Source organism: Puma concolor, chromosome B1, assembly GCF_028749965.1.
Source record: "Puma concolor isolate L17-30 chromosome B1, mPumCon1.1.hap2, whole genome shotgun sequence".
NCBI lineage: Eukaryota > Metazoa > Chordata > Mammalia > Carnivora > Felidae > Puma > Puma concolor.
The window spans coordinates 128,224,917-128,246,578 of NC_141670.1; the positions used below are offsets into that span (position 1 = coordinate 128,224,917).

The window sequence follows — 21,662 nt, forward strand, 5'->3', positions numbered from 1 at the left end:
CCATCAGGTAACTTTTTTAAGATTTCGTTTTTTGTTGTTTTGTTTTTTCCATTTCATTTATTTTTATTGTTTCTAGTTTTTTTATTTAAATTCTTGTTAGTTAACATATAGCATAATATTCATTTCAGAAGCAAAATTTAGTGATTCATCACTTACGTATAACACCCAATGCTCATCACATCAAGTGCCCTTCTTAATACCCATCACTCATTTAGCCCATCCCCCTACCCACCTCCCCTCCAGCAACCTTCAGTTTTTTCTCTATAGTTAAGAGTCTCCGGGAGCCTGGGTGGCTCAGTACATTAAACGCCTGACTCTTGCTTCAGCTCAGGTCAGTTCTCACAGTTCTCATGGTTCTGAGTTTGAGCCCTACATCAGCCTCTGTGCTAACAGCAGGGAGGCTGCTTGGGATTCTCTATCTCTCCCTCTCTTTCTGCCCCTCCCCAACTTGCGAGGTCTCTGTCTCTCTCAAAATAAATAAATAAACTTAAAAAAAAAAAAAAAAGAGAGTCTCTTTTATGGTTTGCCTCCCTCTCTTTAAAGATTTTACTATTTTTAAGTAATCGCTACACCTGACATGGGGCTCGAATTTACAATCCCAAGAACAAGAGTCACATGCTCCACCAACTGAGCCAGCCAGGTACCCCATGATAAGGTAACTTTTATTATTATTAGAGAACTTTCACAAAGTTCTTACTATGAGCCAGGTACATTACATGTATTACTTTATTTAATTCAACAGCGCCATGATGTAAATATTTTACATCCATTTGACAGTTGAAGAACCTGGGTACAATATATATCTGTTAATTTCAAATATATATTTGAACAAATATATATATGTTATTCAAATATATCTATATTTGAACAAATATATATATATCTGTTAATTTCAGAGCTAGGATTCACATGCACACACTAAGAGCTTGCACTTAGTAACTACACTAAACAGCATGTTAAACACTGTTCACTGAAATTATAATCTTAAAATGTTATGTTAGGAGAAAATATGAACCCTACAAAAAAAAAATCACTGTAAAAAACAGTCAATAAAAAATACAATGCTAGTATATTAGCTTTGGTAATAAAATATTCATAGATGTTTGACCATTCATTACTATATGATCGTAATTGCCTAAAGTGTTCTTTAAGGCTAAAAATTAATTATTATTAGGTTACTTTATTTAATTTTTTTAATGTTTATTTATTTTGGAGAGATAGACGAAGACAGAGCATGAATGGGGGAGGGGCAGAGAAAGAGGGAGACAGAGAATCTGAAGCAGGCTCCAGGCTCTGAGCTGTCAGCACAGAGCCTGATGTTGGACTCGAACTTGTGAACTGCGAGATCGTGACCCGAGCAGAAGTTGGATGCCCAGACGACTGAGTCACCCAGGCGCCCCAGGTTACTTAAATGTTAAGAAAATACATCAAGAAAACTGTATGTAAAATTTTATACTAGTGCATTCTTTTATCATATTTAATGTACTACGGATAATTCATAAGTTGGTTGTAAAGCATGATTTTGTAAATATAACCCAAAACTCACAGGAAAGCTCATTCTTGTCTTGAATTTATAAAAAACTAATCTAAGTATGAAGTTACATCATTTACGAAGGCACTGTCATTTATTACTGCAGACTTACATTTATATGATAGCGATGACACTCTCAGTTTATCCATTACCAATGTGTCTACTAAATTATCAACGGGCAACTGCTCTTATTAGATGTTAACCCTACCCAAGTAACCTCTCTGAAAGATTCAGAAATGAAAAACATTAAATCTTATAAACTCCCTCGACTTAAATAAAGGTCACAAAACGTAACTTTTGACCTTGGGTGCTTCAACCAACCAACAGCTAAAGCATTCTTTTTAAAAATAGATACATTTTAAAACCTTTTTCAGCTCAACATATGGGACCTAGAATAAACATCCTAACACTCACTTTATCTCTGAGGCATACTCTAACAAAAGTGTTAATCAACATAATTTGTAAACAACTCTTCAGTGTGTATGCAACATTTCTTTATTAAAATAGAAGAGGTCATAACATCACAAGGAAATGAAAACAGAAGCCATCTGGGCAACAAGCTGCTTCTTACAGTGATAAAAAAATTAAAAGAACACAAAACAGAAAAAATGTAATCAGTGAGTAAATAACAATGAAAAAATAATAAGGTATATGCTGTAACAATAAATAACTTTTCAAAACAAACATATTGAGTATTTTACTTCGGAAGAGTCACTTTGGCAGGGTGTACAGTTATTCCTTTTTTTTTTTTTTTTTTTTTTACCAAAACCAATTTATAAAATACAACAATTTGGGCCGCCTGGGTGGCTCTGTCAGTTAAGCACATTGGGCTCTGTGCTGACAGCTCAGAGCCTGGAGCCTGCTTTGGATTCTGTGTCTCACTCTCTCGCTCTGTCCCCGCACTCACACGCACGTGTGCTCGCTCTCTCTCTCTCTCAAAAATAAATAAAAATATTTTTAAATAAATGAATAAAACATATCACTTTGTAGATATGGTAAGGTCACAATAGTTAGTAACCCACTCTCTCTAGCTCAGCTCTAATCCAAAGGAATCAGGATCCTCTAAAATCCCCAAGAGTGGTCCTATGATTGCTTCCAATGTTATCCTCCTCAAGCACCCTGAACCTCCTCGTCTCTCATTCTGACACTAGATGCACCTCATCTCACTCCACTTTCCTTCTTGCTCACTGCACTGTGGCCACACTAGCCTCTTTTCTATCCCCTGAACACACCAAGCTCTTTCCTGTCTCAAGGTTTTTGCACGTCCCATTCTCTGTCTGCAATACTGTCCTCCTGGCTCTTCCCGTGACTGGCTTCTCATTCTTAAGTCAATGTCACCTCCTCAGTCAGAAGGACCTTTCTTGACCCCCAATTTAAAGTAAAACCCTTGGGGCACCTGGGTGGCTCAGTCAGTTAAGTGTCTGACTTCAGCTCAGGTCATGATCTCATGGTTGGTGAATTCTAGCCCTCCATCAGACTCGCTGCGGTCAGCACAAAGCCCACTTTGAATCCTCTGTCCCCCTGTCTCTCTGCCCACCCCCACTCTCAAAATAAACATTTAAAAATAAAGTAAAACCCTTACCACCCCAGACACTCAACCTTTTCCCCCAGTTATTCCCTAGCATATCACCTTATTAATTTACATTGCTTATTTATTTATATATTTTGAATTACCAGTCCCATTTACTAGAATATGAGGTCCACAACACAAAGGACTTCGTTTTGCTTATCACTGTATTTTCAGTATCTAGGCCAGTTGAGCACACAGCAGATGCTCAATAATGATAATGAAAAAACAACTCCAAGTCCAGATGTTGGTATGGCAAATTCTGCCTGCCACTGCCTCTTCTTGTGTCTCCTCCATGGATTCTACAGATCCTCCTCTAGAAGTTCCCTGCTATCCTAACACGGGTTACATGGTCAACACACATTATTGTGTTCTCTTCCTGATCTGATTACATGTAAGTCCTCTCCTATGCCTAAGCTCCTTCACGTATTTCATATCACGTTCTGTGTGCCTTTATGTTAGAAAATAGAGAACCACCCTCTGTACCCAAAGCCTAGTACACAGTAAGAATCAATAAATAGGTGTTGAATCACTCCTTGCCATCTCTGGACTCTGGCACAAATCACTCAGGAGAGAGGCAGTGCTAGAAGATGATAGCAAGAGGATATACCCTGCTATACCATGAATTTACCCATCTCTCATAAAAGATAACAAAAATAACAAAAATCTCCAGAGACTATGCTTGAATACACTCAATTATCTGTTTCCTAAATTCCTTGCCATGAGGTTCCTTGATCTTTCACACAAGCAGCACACACCCATACACACACCCCTGCCCTCTTCGGCTCTGCTAACCTCCACGTATGTCCAGACAAGCCTCAATTTACACACGTACAAAGCATAAGCCAGTTTTAGTTTTCTTTCTCTTTCTCTTTTGTTTAAAATTTTCAAACAGTACAAAAGCATACAGAGAAAACACTGATGGTTCCATTAAGCCCACTGCTCAGAGCAGCTTCTAAACCCCACACTATCCAGTCATACAAAAATAAGCTTCCTGACTTAATAACGATACTTTTGCATTGGTCTTAATCAGTTCTGAGAGTCACACATAGGAGACATTTAAAAACTTCTAAAAGCATGTGCCCAAGGGTGTGAAGACAGAGGCAAAGTGCCATGAGAGAAACATTTGAAGAAATGGCTTCCTACAGAATATCCACAAGACTCCAAGGGAAATACAACTCGGTCACTATTTGAAAGGCTGTTATCCTTTGTTGTGCATAGCACTAAAGGAGAGAAGCAGAATCATCGGGTCAAAGTTACAGAAAACAAATTCTGACTGGCATAGAGAAAGACTGTACCTTGGGAGGCAGGGGGTTATCACATGATGTAACCTCTGGGACATTTCCTAGAAAGTCAAAGCCTAACTAGAACTAAAAACAAGGAACACCAGGGGCGCCTGGGTGGCTCAGTCGGTTAAGTGTCCGACTTCGGCTCAGGTCACGATCTCGCGGTCCGTGAGTTCGAGCCCCGCGTCGGGCTCTGGGCTGACGGCTCAGAGCCTGGAGCCTGCTTCCGATTCTGTGTCTCCCTCTCTCTGCCCCTCCCCCGTTCATGCTCTGTCTCTCTCTGTCTCAAAAATAAATAAAAAACGTTAAAAAAACAAACAAAAAAAAACAAGGAACACCAAAATGCTTCATCAGTTAATTCTATCAATTATGTACATTAACAGACAAATATATAGGAAACTTGATTGAGATTGCAACCCGGCTTCCCATCTGTCCTCTATTATCATTATGATCATCAATCAACAGCTAATGAACACAAATTGGGAATTCCAGCATGATCTTGAGTAAATAAGACTCACAGTGTAAGGCGTTTTTCCTGGTAAGAGAGTTTACAATTTAACAAAGTATATGACCTATTTATATGTACTTACACTATACTGCTGTGAAACCTAATATGAAGACCAAAAGTCTGTAGTATTCTCTGGTTCATGGGATTAAAAAAACTGTAACTAGTTCTTTTTGACATGTTACCACTTTGATTTAGCAATGAGGTATAAAATAAAACCAAGTATAGTCAAAAATTGCTAAAAAAGTCTTTGGTAAATTTAACATTAACTTTGACAATATTAAATTATTATAATTAGTATGTCAACTTAAATCCTCTAACTCTTTGTCACAAAGATACTTAAACATTGTAAACAGGGGTGCCTGGGTAGCTCATTCGGTTGAGTATTCAACTCTTGATTTCCACTCAGGTCATGATCTCACAGTTCATGAGATCAAGCCCCATGCGTCTGGCTCCACGTGGACCCCACGTGGGATTCTCTCTCTCCCTCTCTCTTTGCCCCTCCCCTGCTCAGGGCATTGTGCTCTCTCTCTCTCTCAAAATAAATAGAAAAGCTTCAAAAAAAAAAAAAAACTAATAAAACATTGTAAACAGAACTAAACTCTGATTGTCATTTATTTACAAAAATAATTTGACCTATGGTGATTGAACTCTGAAAACTGAGAAAAGACTGATGGTTGAAGAAAAGTCGATCTACCACGTTGTTTAGTCAAGGACAGTTCCAATGTAACTTAGCCTCAGCCTTTTTGCTGAAATGACCTAACAAAAGGTCTACAGTAAAAATGTTTTCTAAAAAAGCAATACCATACATGGTTCCCAAATATTAGTGTACAAAATGGAACGCAAAAGGTAGATGAGAAATATCCAGACAGCATGTAAGAATCCTTAAACATCCTGAATTCAAAGTCTAGGGCCTGAAATCTACATTTGTAAAATTTCTTAGATTGGCTTTGATAATCACTTTGGAAAGCAGTCATTTTTTTTTTTTTAATAATCTCAGTTATTCCCATTTATACAAATCTTTGATTCTCCAGCATGTATTGTCTCTTTAAGAAATACACACATGGGAGAGAGAAGGAGAAGAAGGAGCAGGAGGAGGAGGCGGAGGAGGAGGAGGAGGGGGAGGAGGAGGAGGAGGGGGAGGAGGAGGAGGAGGAGGAGGAGAAGAAGAAGAAGAAGAAGAAGAAGAAACAACACATTCACGAACTTGGCCGTCAGTAGTTAAAACTGTCATCTATTCCCAGAAAAGAGAGAACCTGGTTAAAAAAAGCATTATTACTACTCCGTTTGATTTCAAATCCTAAGCCTAATCAATTACCATCTGTGTAACCCTGGGCATGTTATTTAACTTCTTCCTCCCTCAGTTTCTTCATCTATAAATCAGAGATTTAAAATCATACTTCCTCAGTGGGTCATTATGAGGATTAAATACTGGAACATGAGGAAAACACTTACAGCAGGGCCTAGACAATAACACGGGCTCAATAAATGTCAGCATATTTACATTGCTATTGTTATTACTATTTAATATAGAAAAGAAAGGAGACCCAAGCAAGTTGGAGTAGTCAAAAATTTGGAAGAGCACCTGGTATATGAATGTGCCTTGAAAGATAGGTAGAACTTTAGAGGTAAGAAGAAAACAAAGGTAGTAAGCACAAAAAATTAAGAGACCAAAAAATTAAGGACCAAAAAAATTAAGGTTAAAAATGGGCATTTTGGACCATAAACTGAGCTGTATTAAGTGGGCCCATTTATATGCAGCCTGAATGCCAGGCAGAGGAATATAGCAATAACTCAACAGATAACAGGAAGCTCTTAACAGTTTTTATTTTTATTTATTTATTTTTTTAAATCTTTATTTATTTTTTTTGAAAGAGAGACAGAGTGTGAACAGGGGAGAAGCAGAGAGAGAGGGAACACAGAATCCAAAGCAGGCCCCAAGCCCTGAGCTATCAGCACAGAGCCCGACGCAGGGCTCGAACTCACGAACCATAAGATAATAGCCTGAGCCGAAGTCAGATGCTCAACCGACTGAGCCACCCAGGTGCCCCTGTTAACAGTTTTTAAATAGGACAATAATGCATTGAATGCAGGATTTCAGAATTCCTGGTTGGGCAACTTGCCAGTCTGAATATGAAGAACCAAACTACAAGGGCATAAACCACTGATGAAGTTTGGAAACATGTGTCTACTAAAATATTGAATATCACTCTGAGAATTGGATACCAATAACTAGAATCTTCCAGAATGGACAGTTATATACAAAAAGAAATGCCTACTATAAAAAGACCAGAAGAATTATTTGTAGAATATTTATAAGTTAAGTAGCATAGAGATACTTCAAGAGAATGTTCAAAATCATGACAATGACATGCATAATAATGCTTTTAACTTTGTATAAACTTCTTTCTCTAGAACATCTCTAAGGGTTCCAATTTAAGGGATAAAGCATTTGTTTTCTAAAGGACATTTGTCCTCCACTACCTTTTCCCAAGAAGAAAAATACCTTCAGAACATACCCACAACCACCTCCAGCCAACATTATACAACCTTACTAAATTTTTTTTAATTTTGCCACCTATAAAAATTAAAATCTCAGAAATCATTTGTGAAATCCTGAGCTAATAACTGGGATCCTCAACAGAACCAAATCAAAACACTTAAGTCCCTGACAGAACTAATGGTAAATGGCATTCAGTTGTTAATGTCATTAAAATAAAATTTTAGTAAATCAAAATTTACCCAAGACAATCATCAAGAAGAACAATGGCCACTGTTAAATCAATTTTTGGATTCTGGAAAAAAATGTTTAACAAGTCATAGAATTCAAATAACCAATGGTACAAATTCTTATCTAGTTCCAAATTCTTCTCATCATATATTTTTCAAAGATTTTATTTTTAAGTACTCTCTGTGCCCAACATGGGACTTGAACCTACGACCCTGAGATGAAGAGTTGCACGCTCCATCGACTGAGCCAGCCAGGTGGCCCTCTTCTCATCATATTTAAAAATTTATAGCAACACACTAAAGGGAAATTCCACATCCCTCCTTTAACCACATAAAATACAAACATCCCTGGCATCCTTACTCTTTTTTGTCACCAAGGTTACCAACACACACAGTCTGCTGTTTAAACCAAGGTAAAATGAAGAAATCTATTGTTAGTATGCCTTCACAATGCCTGACTCACTATGCTATGGAACACTTAACACTTTAGTTAAGCTCTACTGGCCAATAAAGGTTGATAATGAAAACACAGTGAGTCTGCTAGGGGTGAATTTTACTGTGTCTGAGGGCCATACTGAACAGCTCATAATGGCCAGTCTCCTTGTTACATCATTTAAAGGGAGCTAGAGAAGAGCAGGATTTGAAATCCCACAATATATCAGGGTCCAGGAGAAACTCTAGAAGTAACAACCTTGAATCTATTAAATGTGATCTGCTTAAACTTTCCAGAAAGTCTACGGCAGGGCAATATGCCAAAAACCGTTCAAGAAAAAACAAACAAAATATTTCACCATGTAATTGGAAGTAATATGTTAACAATGAGAGGAAATCCATTTGGAAATAGGAAATAAATTTTTTAAAAAACAGGAAATAAATAATAAAGGTAACTATTAATCAAAACTGCATGACAAAACTCAGACTATCATCCCTAGAAATTAATGGTATCATTTACAGAAGAGCAGCACATTTTTTATTTCATATGTTCATGCAAAATGGGAAATAATGAACCACTTAAAAACAAAATCCTCAGTAGAATACTTGTGATTAAGTCCTATAAAAAAGAGAAAAGTGGAAATAGGCCCATCTGATTAGAAAAGATCAAAGGCTGTTGAAACATGGGATAGCGAAAGTATGAGGAAACCAGCATTCTCATATTGTGGGCAGGAGTGCCTCCATAGAGATATTTGGCACTATCAATCAAAATCATTAATATACATAGCTCTTTGACTCAGCAATTCCATTTCTAGGAATTTATCTGATAGATACGTTCACATATATGCAACGTATATAAATGCAAAAATTACACTGCAGTGTCAGTAAAACACAAGAAATAACTTGTCAATAGGAAACAGTTAAATAAATCATGACCTATCAATAGGAAACAGTTCAATAAATCATGACCAATCCAAACAATGCAGCTTTATATAAAAAGAATAAAGATATATTTATTAATTTGGGGTTGAGTGGAAAAAAATGCCAAAAAATATATAGTTTTTAAGGATACAATTTGTGTTGAAAAGGAGGGTGGAAAGGATATATATGTATATACATGCATCTATATAGATCATTTCTGAAAGTATACACAAGAAAATGTTAGCACTGGTTGCTTCCAGAAGAGGAAATGAATGGCGGGAAAAATGAGACTCTCCTTTACATGCTATTGTATCTTTGGAACTTCAAACCCTATGAATATATTACCTAAAAAGCAGCATAAATTAACCAAATTTTAAAGGCAGGAAGGGGTGAAGGGTTAAGAAGATTGCCTGAGTACCAAATGTTACCCAGTAAATAAGTGCTCCACTGTGGCCTTTTTTAAATTGTCTCTTTTCTCCACCTAATGTAGCTCTTTTCCATTTCCTCCTGTTAACTTTCCCAGTCCATTTTGCTCTTTCATGTAGGCCTATCATGGACATGGGCTGTAACTATCTAGTCCTGCTGGGAGTACTAAACGCCAAAGAGGTTGATAGACTTTGTTCCATTAATCATCACATAAAATGGGCAACATCAACAGCTGTCAAAGAAATGCTTACTTACACAAGGGTAGATAACACCACTCATGTAAAACAAGAAAAAAATGAGGTGGGGAAAGATAGTGAAGTGAACATATGGTTTCATTAATATTATAAAAAATTCTTCCAAGACTAACTTTTCCTTTAACGTTTATTTATTTTTGAGAGAGGGAGACAGTGAGTTGGGGGGAGGGGCAAAGAGAGACTCAAACAGAGGATCCGAAGCTGGCTCCCAGCTGAGAGCAGAGAAACCAATGCAGGGCTCTCAAACTCAAAGAACTGTGAGACATGACCTGAGCTGAATTCAGATGCTTAACTGAGTCACCCAGGAGCCCTCCAAACCGAACTTTAAACACTCATTCAATACTGTCCGCTTTGTATATTCATAAATAGTTTATTACCAAAAAAAAAAGAAAAATCTTCATTAAAACAGAGTACCTGTGCTAGAAAAGTTACTTTCCCACTTTTGTAATTTAACAACCAAACCTGCATTCCCAACAGGGCTACTGAGTGGCTGTGCACATAGAATACCTAAGTTAAGAGTCACCAAGGTCACTACATTAACTGCTTCAATTTTTTCTCTTTTCATTTCCTTATGTCATTTATTTACAAATGCATACAAAAATTGATATTTCCCATGCTAGGGTCTCGTTCTGTCATGTTTTATATTATATAGTATTATACAGCCAATACTTCTAGATCTCAGAAATTTAAATAAAGGCTTAGAGTCTCACCTACTAAAACTGAACGTAATTATCCCTTACAAGACACCAAAGAAACAACCCCTTTTTTGTCCAGAGCGATGTTTGCTTCTAGATTACCTAACTGATACCAGAGTTTTTCCTCCATGCAGTTGTAACTGGGGGCCACAAGTCTCATGGTATATGAGAATCTGGGTAAGAACTACTGCAGAAAGGATATTTTGGATGAAGACAACCAGTTAACTATGAATTCACACTGCAACCTGACCAACAACTATCATAAAGAAACATTGTTTGCCTTGAAAGTTCTCAAAAATAACTGAAAATAAGTCCACAGTCTTTAATATTCTCAGTTTAAGTAGATATTATATCTGATCGATGAGTAGGTGAACAAGTTATCTACAAATCTCCTTTACTTAGGTTTAGCGTTCTTACTTCGTCTACTCTCTACAATATTGTTTCCTCCATCAGACACAGATAGCCTACAGACCAGTAAAATTCCTCTTACTTTAACAAAGAACCTTCCAAAATGCCTAACATTCATTAAAACTAAAAAAATCAAGCTCCACTTTTCTAAAACTACTTATTTACAACAAAACATAGTGATAAGATTTTTCATTTCTTTACAAATAATAACCCAGTAAAACATCTTCAGAATTATCTGGAGATTCTTTACCCTTGTCATGACAATGACAGAAAATTACCACACAGAAAAAATAGGTCTCTGTGCCTCACACACAAGGTAATTAATACTTTTAAAGCAGAAGGTGACCATACATGTGAAATATACATTATGCAGTTATACATACTAAATCATTAACTTTCCAACTTGGCATAACGACAGGGTAGTTGGAAGGGAATGTAAAAGAAAATACCCAACAGCTTAAAATTAACAATGGGCCCATTTATTCAAGGTAGGATGGTTCTCCCATTTCAGCCTGAGAGGACTGAAAGTCTCTTTCTGTCCCCCTCTAGGAGGGAAACTCTGCAGCTGGTCTGTCTGGAGAATCACTCAACTATATTCACAGCTTTGCTCAGGGTCAAGCAATGGCCAAGAAAAGTCTTCGTCTTCACTTTGCACTGAAAACCAACACAGAGAAATGTTGACTTTGAGATGTTCAAATTTCATCCTTCAAGGATCATTTCAATTAATATCTCCTGTAGGAAGGTGACCCCACAAATACAAAAGATCCACACCTACTGAAACTGAGAAACACTTATCTGTATCTTCGTAACTATCAATTATCCTTTTGTGAAGGTCTTATGACCATGTCTAGTACTGTACTTATTTCTTTTCTCCCCAACCACTGTAATGCCCAACACTTTGCATCTTCTTAAAAGGCTTCCAGGAACTGCTGAATGGATGAATTCTTAGCAAAATATTTCACAGCTTTTTTTTCTGTTCTGTCTTATACTCCCAAGCAGAGGTCCACACTCCAGAAAATAGTAAATTTCTTCTGCTTTTCAAATCCAACTAAAATCGTATCTGAGCTGGTAACAACTAATCTTCCCCTAACTCTTGAGAATCAAAATCATTATTATTATCTGTATTAAATTATCTGACCTCGTTCTTACCTGCTAATGAAACAATGTAGATGTGTTTATGGAGAACTGGGAGATCATCTTCAGGAAATCCAAATACTGACACTTAAGGAAAAAACTCTAACATCATAAATCAGAAAGCAACACACAGCAGAGTACTGCAACTTCAGGATGCCATACTTAAAATATATCATCCTTCCTGTAATTCCATCATGAGGAACATCAATTTGCCAAGATACGGCCTTGAATTGTGCAAGAAGTCTCCTATTTCTTCTTATAAAATATACTGGCAAAGACCAATAACCCACACCGCTACAATGAAACCCATCCCCACATTCCGTGGCTTGAAGGCAATTTCATAAATACAGGGTCATAAAAAGTCCTGTAGCCAGCACTCCATTTTTAAAAATAGGAAACTGAAGACAATGACATATGATTATACAGTTACAGCAATCTGAAGATCTTTTTAAAAGTCTGCAGGAATTACCAATCTTGTCTTAGAAAACCACCTACTAAAAAAGAATGCAAAAATCATACGATATAGATAATGGGCAAATTTGTGTGAAATGTTAAAATTATATAATGTGCACGCTTTAATACACAAAGTCATATTCAGCATATTCATATGCTAGTAACAACAAAATCTCAAAACAGAATGTTGAAGTCCCAGCCAATGGCCTATTTGTCACAAATACATCTGCTGTCACAGAGCCCCAATGTTATAGGGGACCATAAACAGCCTTGTGGAGTTCAACATAGCCAACACCTAACCAGAGGAAAACTGTCTACTTTTGAACTCTAAACATAAACATGCAGGTTCCTAGCTAAGCACACACTTGTGATTTTTTTTTCTTTTCAAATTCTAATAAACTCTAAGTAAAAAATATATACATAACTCCTACATTACCCACAATTATGGGGGATTTGATATTTCAAGTTTCTAACAATTTTTTCTTTTAATTTTATGATATTATTGTAAAAAGTAACAACTGAAAGAGTACTACGTGCCAGACCTTGCTCAGAATTTCATATATACTATTAAAATAAGAGAATCATTAAATTATATGTTTCAAGGCATGCTTTCAAGTTTTAATTACTTCTTGATACTATTCATTAAACAACCCAGTGACCACAGAAATATATCCCAATAATTTGACATAATTAAAACAGAATACAACCAGAGAACTAAGTAAGATGAGGTATAACATTACTAATCTCACTACAATATAAATTAGTTATTAGGCACACATCTTTATTAGGCAGTACTACTAGGCAAGTTTAAACTGAACCACACAAGGGGTTAAAAATAACTACAATGAAGGCCAACAGCCTAGCAGCACAGTTGAGCCAAAATTCCCTTCCCTCCTCCCCTCCCCTTCCCATCCTCTCCAGTCCAGAATGAATTGCATGCCCCACTGCACAAGGCCCAAAAAGGTCACAGGAGATGGCAGAGACTTTTGTAAGAGAACAGAAATAACTCAGCAGCTTTGTTACCGTGGTCTCTTTTAATCAGTATGTTCAAAATCCTTTAATTAGCACTCTGTCTACACAAGGAAAGCATTTCTTCTGTGCCAGAGGAGGGCACATATGTATGTACACAGTGTTCTGTTGTATCAGCATCACAACATGGAGCTAGGCCTCAAATTGTCTGCCAGGGAACCGAAGCACAGAAAATTCTTTTAAAGGCATGATACTATAAAATATACACATTCCATTTGCATTTCTATTACCAAACAACAAAGTGATGATTTAGTCTGTTTCATTAGGTGTCAATTTGTTTCTGGACTCTTTTCCCAACAAAAACACATGCATTTGAAACTAAACAGTAACTTTCGTTAGTCTGATATCTATAAAGCAGGATATTCAAATTTAATATAAATAATGTTAACAGAACATAAAAACAAGACGATATTCAAATATCATTCCTGTCCTCAAAGGAGATCTTCAATAAGAGAAAAAAAACTTGCTTTGCTCAAACAGGAATAAATAACAAGACACATTTTCATATGGATGCTTTCCATTTAAAATTTCATCCAACCATAAAATCTTAAAACTTAGAGACTGGATTACATATATGTATTTCCTTGTAAACTCTGATTAACTGGAATCAAGACAGAAATTGGTGGTAAATTAAACTGTTTAAAAAAAAAGAAAGTTAACTGTTTAAAAAAATTCACAGCCAAGAAACAAGGAAAACTCCATTAGTAACCTGTATACTCTAGAGAGGTTTTTAAGTGTTGCAAACTTATTGTTAACTTTTCAACATCAAGTTGTACATATATATATTGTTGGAAGCAATATGTGTGTGTATATATATATATTTATACATATATACATCTATAATTAAAACAATAAATTCCTAAATATTAGAGAAACAATCTGATTAAAGAAACCATCTATTAGGGGCGCCTGGGTGGCTCAGTCGGTTAAGTGCCTGACTCTAGATTTCAGTTCAGGTCATGATCTCAAGGTTCGTGAGTTCCGGCCCTGTGTCGGGCTCCACACTTGGTGTATGTTGCTTGGCATTCTTTCTCTCCCTCTGTCTCTCTGCCCCTCCTCAGCTCTCTCTCTCTCTCTCTCTCAAAGTAAATAAATAAACTTAAAAAAAAAAAGAAGGGATGCCTGGATGGCTCAGTTGGTTAAGCATCCAACTTTGGCTCAGGTCATGATCTCATGGCTCATGAGTTCCAGCTCCATGTCAGGTACTGTGCTGACAGCTCACAGCCTGGGGCCTGCTTCGGATTCTGTGTCTTCCTCGCTCTCTGTCCCTCCCCAACTTGTGCTCTGTCTCTCTCTCTCAAAAATAAACATGAAAGAAAGAAAGAAAGAAAGAAAGAAAGAAAGAAAGAAAGATCTATAGATAAAATTTATTACTAGGGAAGTTGCATACCATAACTGCTTGAAAGCCAGCTCTTCCACACCATCCATGTAAGCTCATAGCACAGTTTTGTACAACGGGAATAATACCACTACCTTACAGGTTTACATGAGAATTAAATGAGATGATGCACGTAAAGCACCTGGCAAAAATCCAGGTTTGCTAGCAAGGCTGCTGGGGGGGGGGGGGGGGGGGGGGGCAAGTATTTTCATGCATTGCACAAAATTGTAAATTGGCACAACAATCAAAATTATATATGTGTGTATATACACACACATATATATGTATATATATAGTTAACCCTTGAATAACACGGGGACTGGGGCACTGATTTCCCCATGCAGTCGAAAATCCATGTAAAACTTGTGACTCCCCCAAAACATCACTATACTAATAGCCAACTGTTCACTGAAAGCCTTACCAATAACATGAAGTCAATTAACATGTTGTATGTTATGTATACTGTATTCTTACAATACAGTAAACTAAAGAAGAAAATATTACAAAAATCATAGGGAAGACAAAATATATTTACTAGAGGGTATATATATTTATTTTTTCAAAATTCCCATGTAAGTGGACCCACACGGTTCAAATCTGTGTTGTTCAAGGGTCAACTGTGTGTATATGCATATACATAAAAAATTATGTATATATGGTATCCACTATAGCACTGTATATAACAGCAATACTGGAAATCATATAAATACCTTTCAATAAAGGACTGGTCATATAAATGCTACTTCTCTACAAGAGAATTCTATATAGTTGTTTAAAAAAAAAAACTAGGGAGGGGCGCCTGGGTGGCGCAGTCGGTTAAGCGTCCGACTTCAGCCAGGTCACGATCTCACGGTCCGTGAGTTCGAGCCCCGCGTCGGGCTCTGGGCTGATGGCTCAGAGCCTGGAGCCTGTTTCCGATTCTGTGTCTCCCTCTCTCTCTGCCCCTCCCCCGTTCATGCTCTGTCTCTCTCTGTCCCAAAAATAAAAAAAAAAAAAAAAAAAAAAAACGTTGAAAAAAAAAAAAAAAAAACTAGGGAAAATTCTCCATGGTAAATTAGAAAAAAGACACGTAACAGCATGTATACTATACTATCATATAAGTAAACGGGGAGTGGATATTCATATTTATTTGACTATGAAAAAAAAGCCCTCTGGAATGTTGTAGAAGTAATTAATACCAATAATTATCCACTGGTGATAAAAGTCAAACAGTGCCTGACACACAGTCAGGCCTCAAAAAACATCATCATCATCATCATCATCATCATCAAAATATATCCTCAAATTGGATACACAGAATATATTCAAACTAAATTCATAATGAAGTAAACAACCAAATCTCAATTATGTACAAGGTGACTATCTAAATAGGAGATCCAAGCCCTTCAATTCCTCTTCAAAGGTAAGTAGCTTTTGGCACTTTTACTGTTGGCTATCATCTTCACCAGAAAGTGAGCTGAGGAAATAATACCAAAAACAGTCATTTTATTCGGTACTGATCAACAGTTTTTAATTAGCTTTTGGAACTAAAAGAGACCATGAAAATCCCATACTGCAACCTTCTAATATTACATATGAGGAAACGAAGGTCCAGAGAATTCTCCAAATTAGTGACAGTTCACAGATTTGAAGTCCGCCCCCTAGTTAAATGCTTTCCATTATCCTTATTAATAGATGGAGGAAACTGAAAATAAGCTTAAGTGAAACTGAAAATAAGCTTAAGTGAAATCAATTATCCTTGCTAAATTCCCTCCCCACCGCATCCTTGATTATACATAACTAAGTTTGAGAAGATCAAATCCCGTAAGCAATTGTGATGAGTACAGGTTATCCAGAGAACTCAACAACTCAGCCCTGAGGTTTCCAGGACTAAGCATCGAATGAACATCTGTAATAAAATCTGTGAAGTTTGCTTACATTAGAGATTGTCAGAGGCATGTTGAAATCCTTGCCACCTTGCAGCCGGAAACCCCAAGGAGCTGGGCCAACCAAGGACACACTGTAGTTGCTCATGGCTCTAACAGCTCAAAGTTCAATCCCAGAAAATGAAAGAAACTGTGAAAGAAAATTAGGTGGTTAACAAAAAAGATTATTTGAAGCCCTATTACATATTTAAGTGTACTTAATATAAACTCAACTAAATTATGTTCAGTATTTTGTCTTGGGGGGGATGAGAAGCTGTGAAGGATAAGTCTATATTAAGTTCTAAGGAAAGGAATCTATGAGCTAACATACAATTTCCAAACTGATGCCAATTTCCATAGTCTAAAAATTCCATATCAGGATACACCTCTAGACGTGATCAGTTCTACAAACTGCTATAGTACAATTTGTGGCTTCTTGCATACAAACTTTAACTGAAAGTATTTTACAACACATCATTATATATAGGAGAAAGAACAAGAATTTATTTCAGGTTTAATTCAAAATGATTTTCCACTTCCCTCTACCTCATACATTCTTTTGCCTGCAGTTGGCGAAAGTCCTTAAATTCTAAGCTACTTTCACATATGAAAAGTACTGGAAATCTGTAGACTCTCATTCATGCCTTCCACACACAACATTCTTTAAAATAAGTTGTTTTTTAATGCACAAAAGTCTTCTCTCCAATCATAAACTGCAATTTGCATTGCCTCTTACAGGCACATAGTGTTTCCCACGCTTAGAGTAATATTTACTTTTCTTTTAGACAGGCAATGATAGGTAATACTCCAGCACAATGATATTTCGGTGAGAAATGTTTTTTGTTTCATACACACCGTATTAGGCAAAGTAGAGAGTGAGCATTAAGCACACAGTGAATAAGACTGACTAAATGAGGGGGAATATAGGTTAATCTTAATGCATGAAAGGGAAGTAGAGCTTCAGAAAAGCAGCACTTCGTGCAGTCTTCTTTGTTTTGCTGTAAGTGTGCTTATAAGGACTCGAATGGTTGTACTTTTATATGATAAAAAAAAGTGTGACCTCGAGTTTGGTATTGGTTGTTATGATGGTCATATGTGGGTGGGAGAAACTGGGAGGAATGGACATTTTCTAAAATGTAATCTAGGAAACCTATTACTTCCCTCTTTAAAAATATTAAAAATGTAACAAATGTAGAATTTAAAATTTTAAAACCACATTTAAAAAAAAAAGCTGTTTAAGACACACTTCCTTGGAAAAATCTGTGCTGTTTGATTTAATCACCACTTTATATTACCTGTCTAAATAATTTTCCATTTTTTTAACCCATTCAACACTGTGATTAATATTAATATTGGCAGATGTAGGTATTTAAACCATTGGGTATATTAAAAGCAAACAGATTACATCTTCTTATAATGGGAAAATGAGGGAAAACTTTCAAGTTAAGCCCGTTCTTAAAAAAAAAAAAAAAAATCAAACCACTGAAAATCTGCACTGTATCTACCTCATAAATGAAATGACCTTTTCCACTAGCATGGTAGTACACATTCAGCACTGATGCAATAAACACAGAGCACTAAAAAGACCCAACAGTCATGCCAGAAGTCAAACTGTTAGATACACATGAACAACAAATAGAAAGATAATAAAGCGTCACGCATAGTTTAATCGCTTTCCCGCTATTATAAAAGATTTTCATAGAACTCGTAGAGAAAGACCGTTTTGACACTGGTATATGATACAAATCAGAAGTATGAGAAGCCAACTGGTATTTCAAAGGCAGCCTGCCCCCTCCTTTTTTAATCTTTAACTTGTATCAAGAGAAGAATGGGAAAGTTAGGTACAACTTCCTCTGGCCCCATTGTTCCCTACAAGAAAATGTATGTACATACAACGTATGTATGTTATATATCAAACTATGTGCACTCAACTTCCCTTTACTTGGCAGTTCCCTTCCTGACTTCTCCCATTTATTAAAATTTCTAGCACTGGCCCCACTATACAACTAGTGTCATTTGATTTCTGGTATTCTCCCTCTGTTAGCTTCATTTGCCTTAACCGTTCCGATCCCTAAGCAATGGTAGTATTATTATTGGCCTTTTCCAAGGTCTCCTGCATCTGGTTACTAGTGCCCAAACTCTTACTAAAATACTAAGCAGGCAACAAATAATGAGCAGTCTATTCTGCTTTCAAACACGATGAAAATGTTGGAACTTCTGTATAGTTTCGGATTTTCTTTTAGGGAAAGTCTAAACAATACCCTCGCCCTAGTACTTGGGAAGGAAGCTTCGTATTTCCCACACTTCTATCCCGGCTTCTCCGGTAAGTGGGAAGGAGGAAAGGAGAATTCAGAATGACAAGAAAGGTCTGAAATTAAAGAGCAGTATATCCTGAGATTCTCTTTTTCCCCAAATCGAGACGTAAGGGGGGTAGAGCCTGCGAACTAAAGCCACAGGCACTGGCCGAAAGCAGACAAGACAGTCTTCCAGCAGAGGTTCACGCCTAGTCCTGTTTGCCAAATAAGGCTCCCGAGCGGGCTATTTCCGTGGTAGGCAGGTCCGACGTCCTCACGGTCAGGAAGGCGGACTCGGGATAGGATCTGGCGATCACACCCTAGACCTGCCCTGCCCGACGCAGCCACGAATATTCTCCTGGCTCTGCCCTGTCCAAACGCCCTTCCTTTTTCCACTTATTGTCAAATGCACTGAAGTCACAGTCTTACGAAAGCCCCACAAGTATTGATAAATCTGGCGATTATGATAGATTAAAAAAAAAACAAAAAACAGCTTTATTTCTGGTCGCGCGGATGTTTCCCCAACAGGTTACACAACTGTAAATATCCGCGGGGGGAAATAAACACTTCTCAGTAGCGCGAAAGCAAACCAAAAATAACACGCTTTTCCCACGTAGTGCAGCTCCCTACACCCCAAAGAGGTGCACGCAGGGCTGTATCCACACGCCGAGGTAGGTGCCCGGTGACTCCCGGCAAGCTGCCTGGCCGGCGGGTCGCTGCAGGGGTGCCCGGGAGCCCTACGTCCCCGCCTCCGCCGCGCTCGCCCCGGCCGGCCCCGGCTCCGGGAACTTGCAGGGCTCGTCCTCTGGCGTCGCGCCCACTCCCGCGCCGCCCTTTCCCCAGCGCTCCTCTTCCCACGCGGCTCTCTCAACTCCGCCGCCCCAGAAAGCACCTGAGGAGCAGAATCGGGCAGGGCGCGCCCCCTCCTCCTCAGCTGGGCTTCCCTCCACGCACAGGGCGCAGAACCAGCGCCTCTCCCAGCCCGCACCGCGGGATATCACAGCCGCACATCCCCGCCCAGCAGCCGCTCACCTCGAGTCCGGCGTGGCACTGCCTCCGCTTCAGACGAGCGCTGACAAGTGACTCCGGGTGCGTGCGCCGTCCCCACCGCCCGCGGGAACTTCCGCCTCCTCGCGCTCCCGGCCCCGCCCCCAGGCTGGGACACGCCCCCGGACGGGCCGGGCAGCCCAGCGCTGGCGGAGTGGTGTGCGAAAGAGTCAGGCGTGCGGGCTTGCAGAGGCGAGCTGAAGCCAGCGCAGGGAGACAATTGAGTTACCGAGTTTCGGTGGGAGTAGTCAGGGGATTTCGAGCAGTACCTGGCAAAGGTATGCTCCGCGTGTCTGTTTTGTAATGCGATGTATTGCTCTCTCCAGAAACTTTGAATTGGCAAGCAGTTGTTCTGGCTAAAAATAGAAGGGAGCTTTGGATAAATCCCTAGCTATGCAAGTTCAGCGGCTACTGCCTGATTTTTTGAGAGAGCTTTATGTGCCCTAAGAAGTGCAGCCCCTGAAGTTTGCATGTCAGGAAGGTAAAAATTGGTAATCCTGATATGTAGAAGTTAAATTCCGTGATCGTACCAGAAGAGACATTGATAGAAAGAAACGGCCAAAAGCGTTTCAACCACTCTATCCTCATTATTTCCTGTGTCCAAATCAATAGCCCACTTGGCAGTTTCAGTAAAGTTGCTGGATTTAGACCACCACGGAATTTATTAATAAGCAAACGTAAATAATGTTCAGTGAACATATGGAAAGTAACATGTTGACTGTTTAAAACTGTGAATGGGTTATAAGAAATGAAAAGGACAATTTTTAACCAAGGGAGATGTAAAGCAAGAATGAACTTCATAAGGTCCATGAATCCCCTAGAAGTACAGCCTTCTAGAGGAGAAGGGCGAATGCTCTTCTGATCAAAACCGTGGGTTCTGATCAAACCCACTTAACCATGTGGGCTATTGAACATTCGAAAAATGGCTACTGGGACTAGGGCACTGAATTTTTTGTGTTACATAATTTTAATTGACATTTAAAAACTGAAGCAGGGTAGCATTTCTGTGAAACACAACTTTATTGTTTGGGTGGGAATACATTTCACTTCACCATTGAAAATGTAGTACCCAGTGGGGCGTCTGGTTGGCTCAGTGGGTTAAGCATCCAGCTCTTGATTTTGGCTCAGGTCATGATCTCATGTTTGGTGGGATAGAACCCCCATCTGGCTCTGGCCTCTGCTTAGGATTCTCTATCTCCCTCCCACTCTCTCTCTCTCTCTCTCTCTCTCTCTCTCTCAAAATAAATAAACTTAAAAAAAAAAAGAAAATTTAGCACCCAAATTGAGATATGATAGAAGTAAAAAAAAAAAAAGCATACTGGATTTCAGTCTTAGTATGAAAATTTTAATGCAAAATACCTCATTAATAATTTTATGTTGATAACATGTTGGAATAATAAGGTTTTTATACTTGATGAATAAAATATATTATTAAAATTTTACCTGTTTTTTTTTTTTTTTTTTTTTTTTTTGAGTGGAGACTAAGATATTTTAGGGGCGCCTGGGTGGCTCAGTCGGTTAAGCGGCCGACTTCGGCTCAGGGCATGATCTCGCGGTCCGTGAGTTCAAGCCCCGCGTCAGGCTCTGGGCTGACAGCTCAGAGCCCGGAGCCTGTTTCAGACTCTGTGTCTCCCTCTCTCTGACCCTCCCCCGTTCATGCTCTGTCTC

General features: G+C 38.3%; 1 protein-coding gene and 1 long non-coding RNA gene across 16 annotated transcripts in view; both read right to left on the reverse strand.

Moving 5' to 3' along the window:
• Positions 1–20,136, reverse strand: part of PDLIM5 (PDZ and LIM domain 5) — a 225,507-nt gene extending 205,371 nt beyond the window's left edge. For 11 of the 15 annotated variants that reach the window (XM_086704559.1, XM_086704564.1, XM_086704558.1 and 8 more), the window contains exons 1-2: positions 19,980–20,136; positions 16,667–16,804 (exon numbers count right to left, since the gene is read on the reverse strand). In XM_086704559.1, coding sequence (XP_086560685.1) covers positions 16,667–16,762 — 96 coding nt within the window. In that variant the 5' untranslated portion in view covers positions 16,763–16,804; positions 19,980–20,136. The other 4 variants (XM_086704568.1, XM_086704567.1, XM_086704552.1 and 1 more) reach the window with 3 other exon arrangements.
• On the reverse strand, positions 2,009–15,530 carry LOC147581875 (uncharacterized). Its single transcript, XR_015250342.1, has 2 exons — positions 11,905–15,530; positions 2,009–11,409 (listed from the first exon to the last, which is right to left on the reverse strand). It is a non-coding gene; the product is annotated as an uncharacterized LOC147581875 (long non-coding RNA).
• Positions 20,137–21,662: the final 1,526 nt, after the last annotated feature.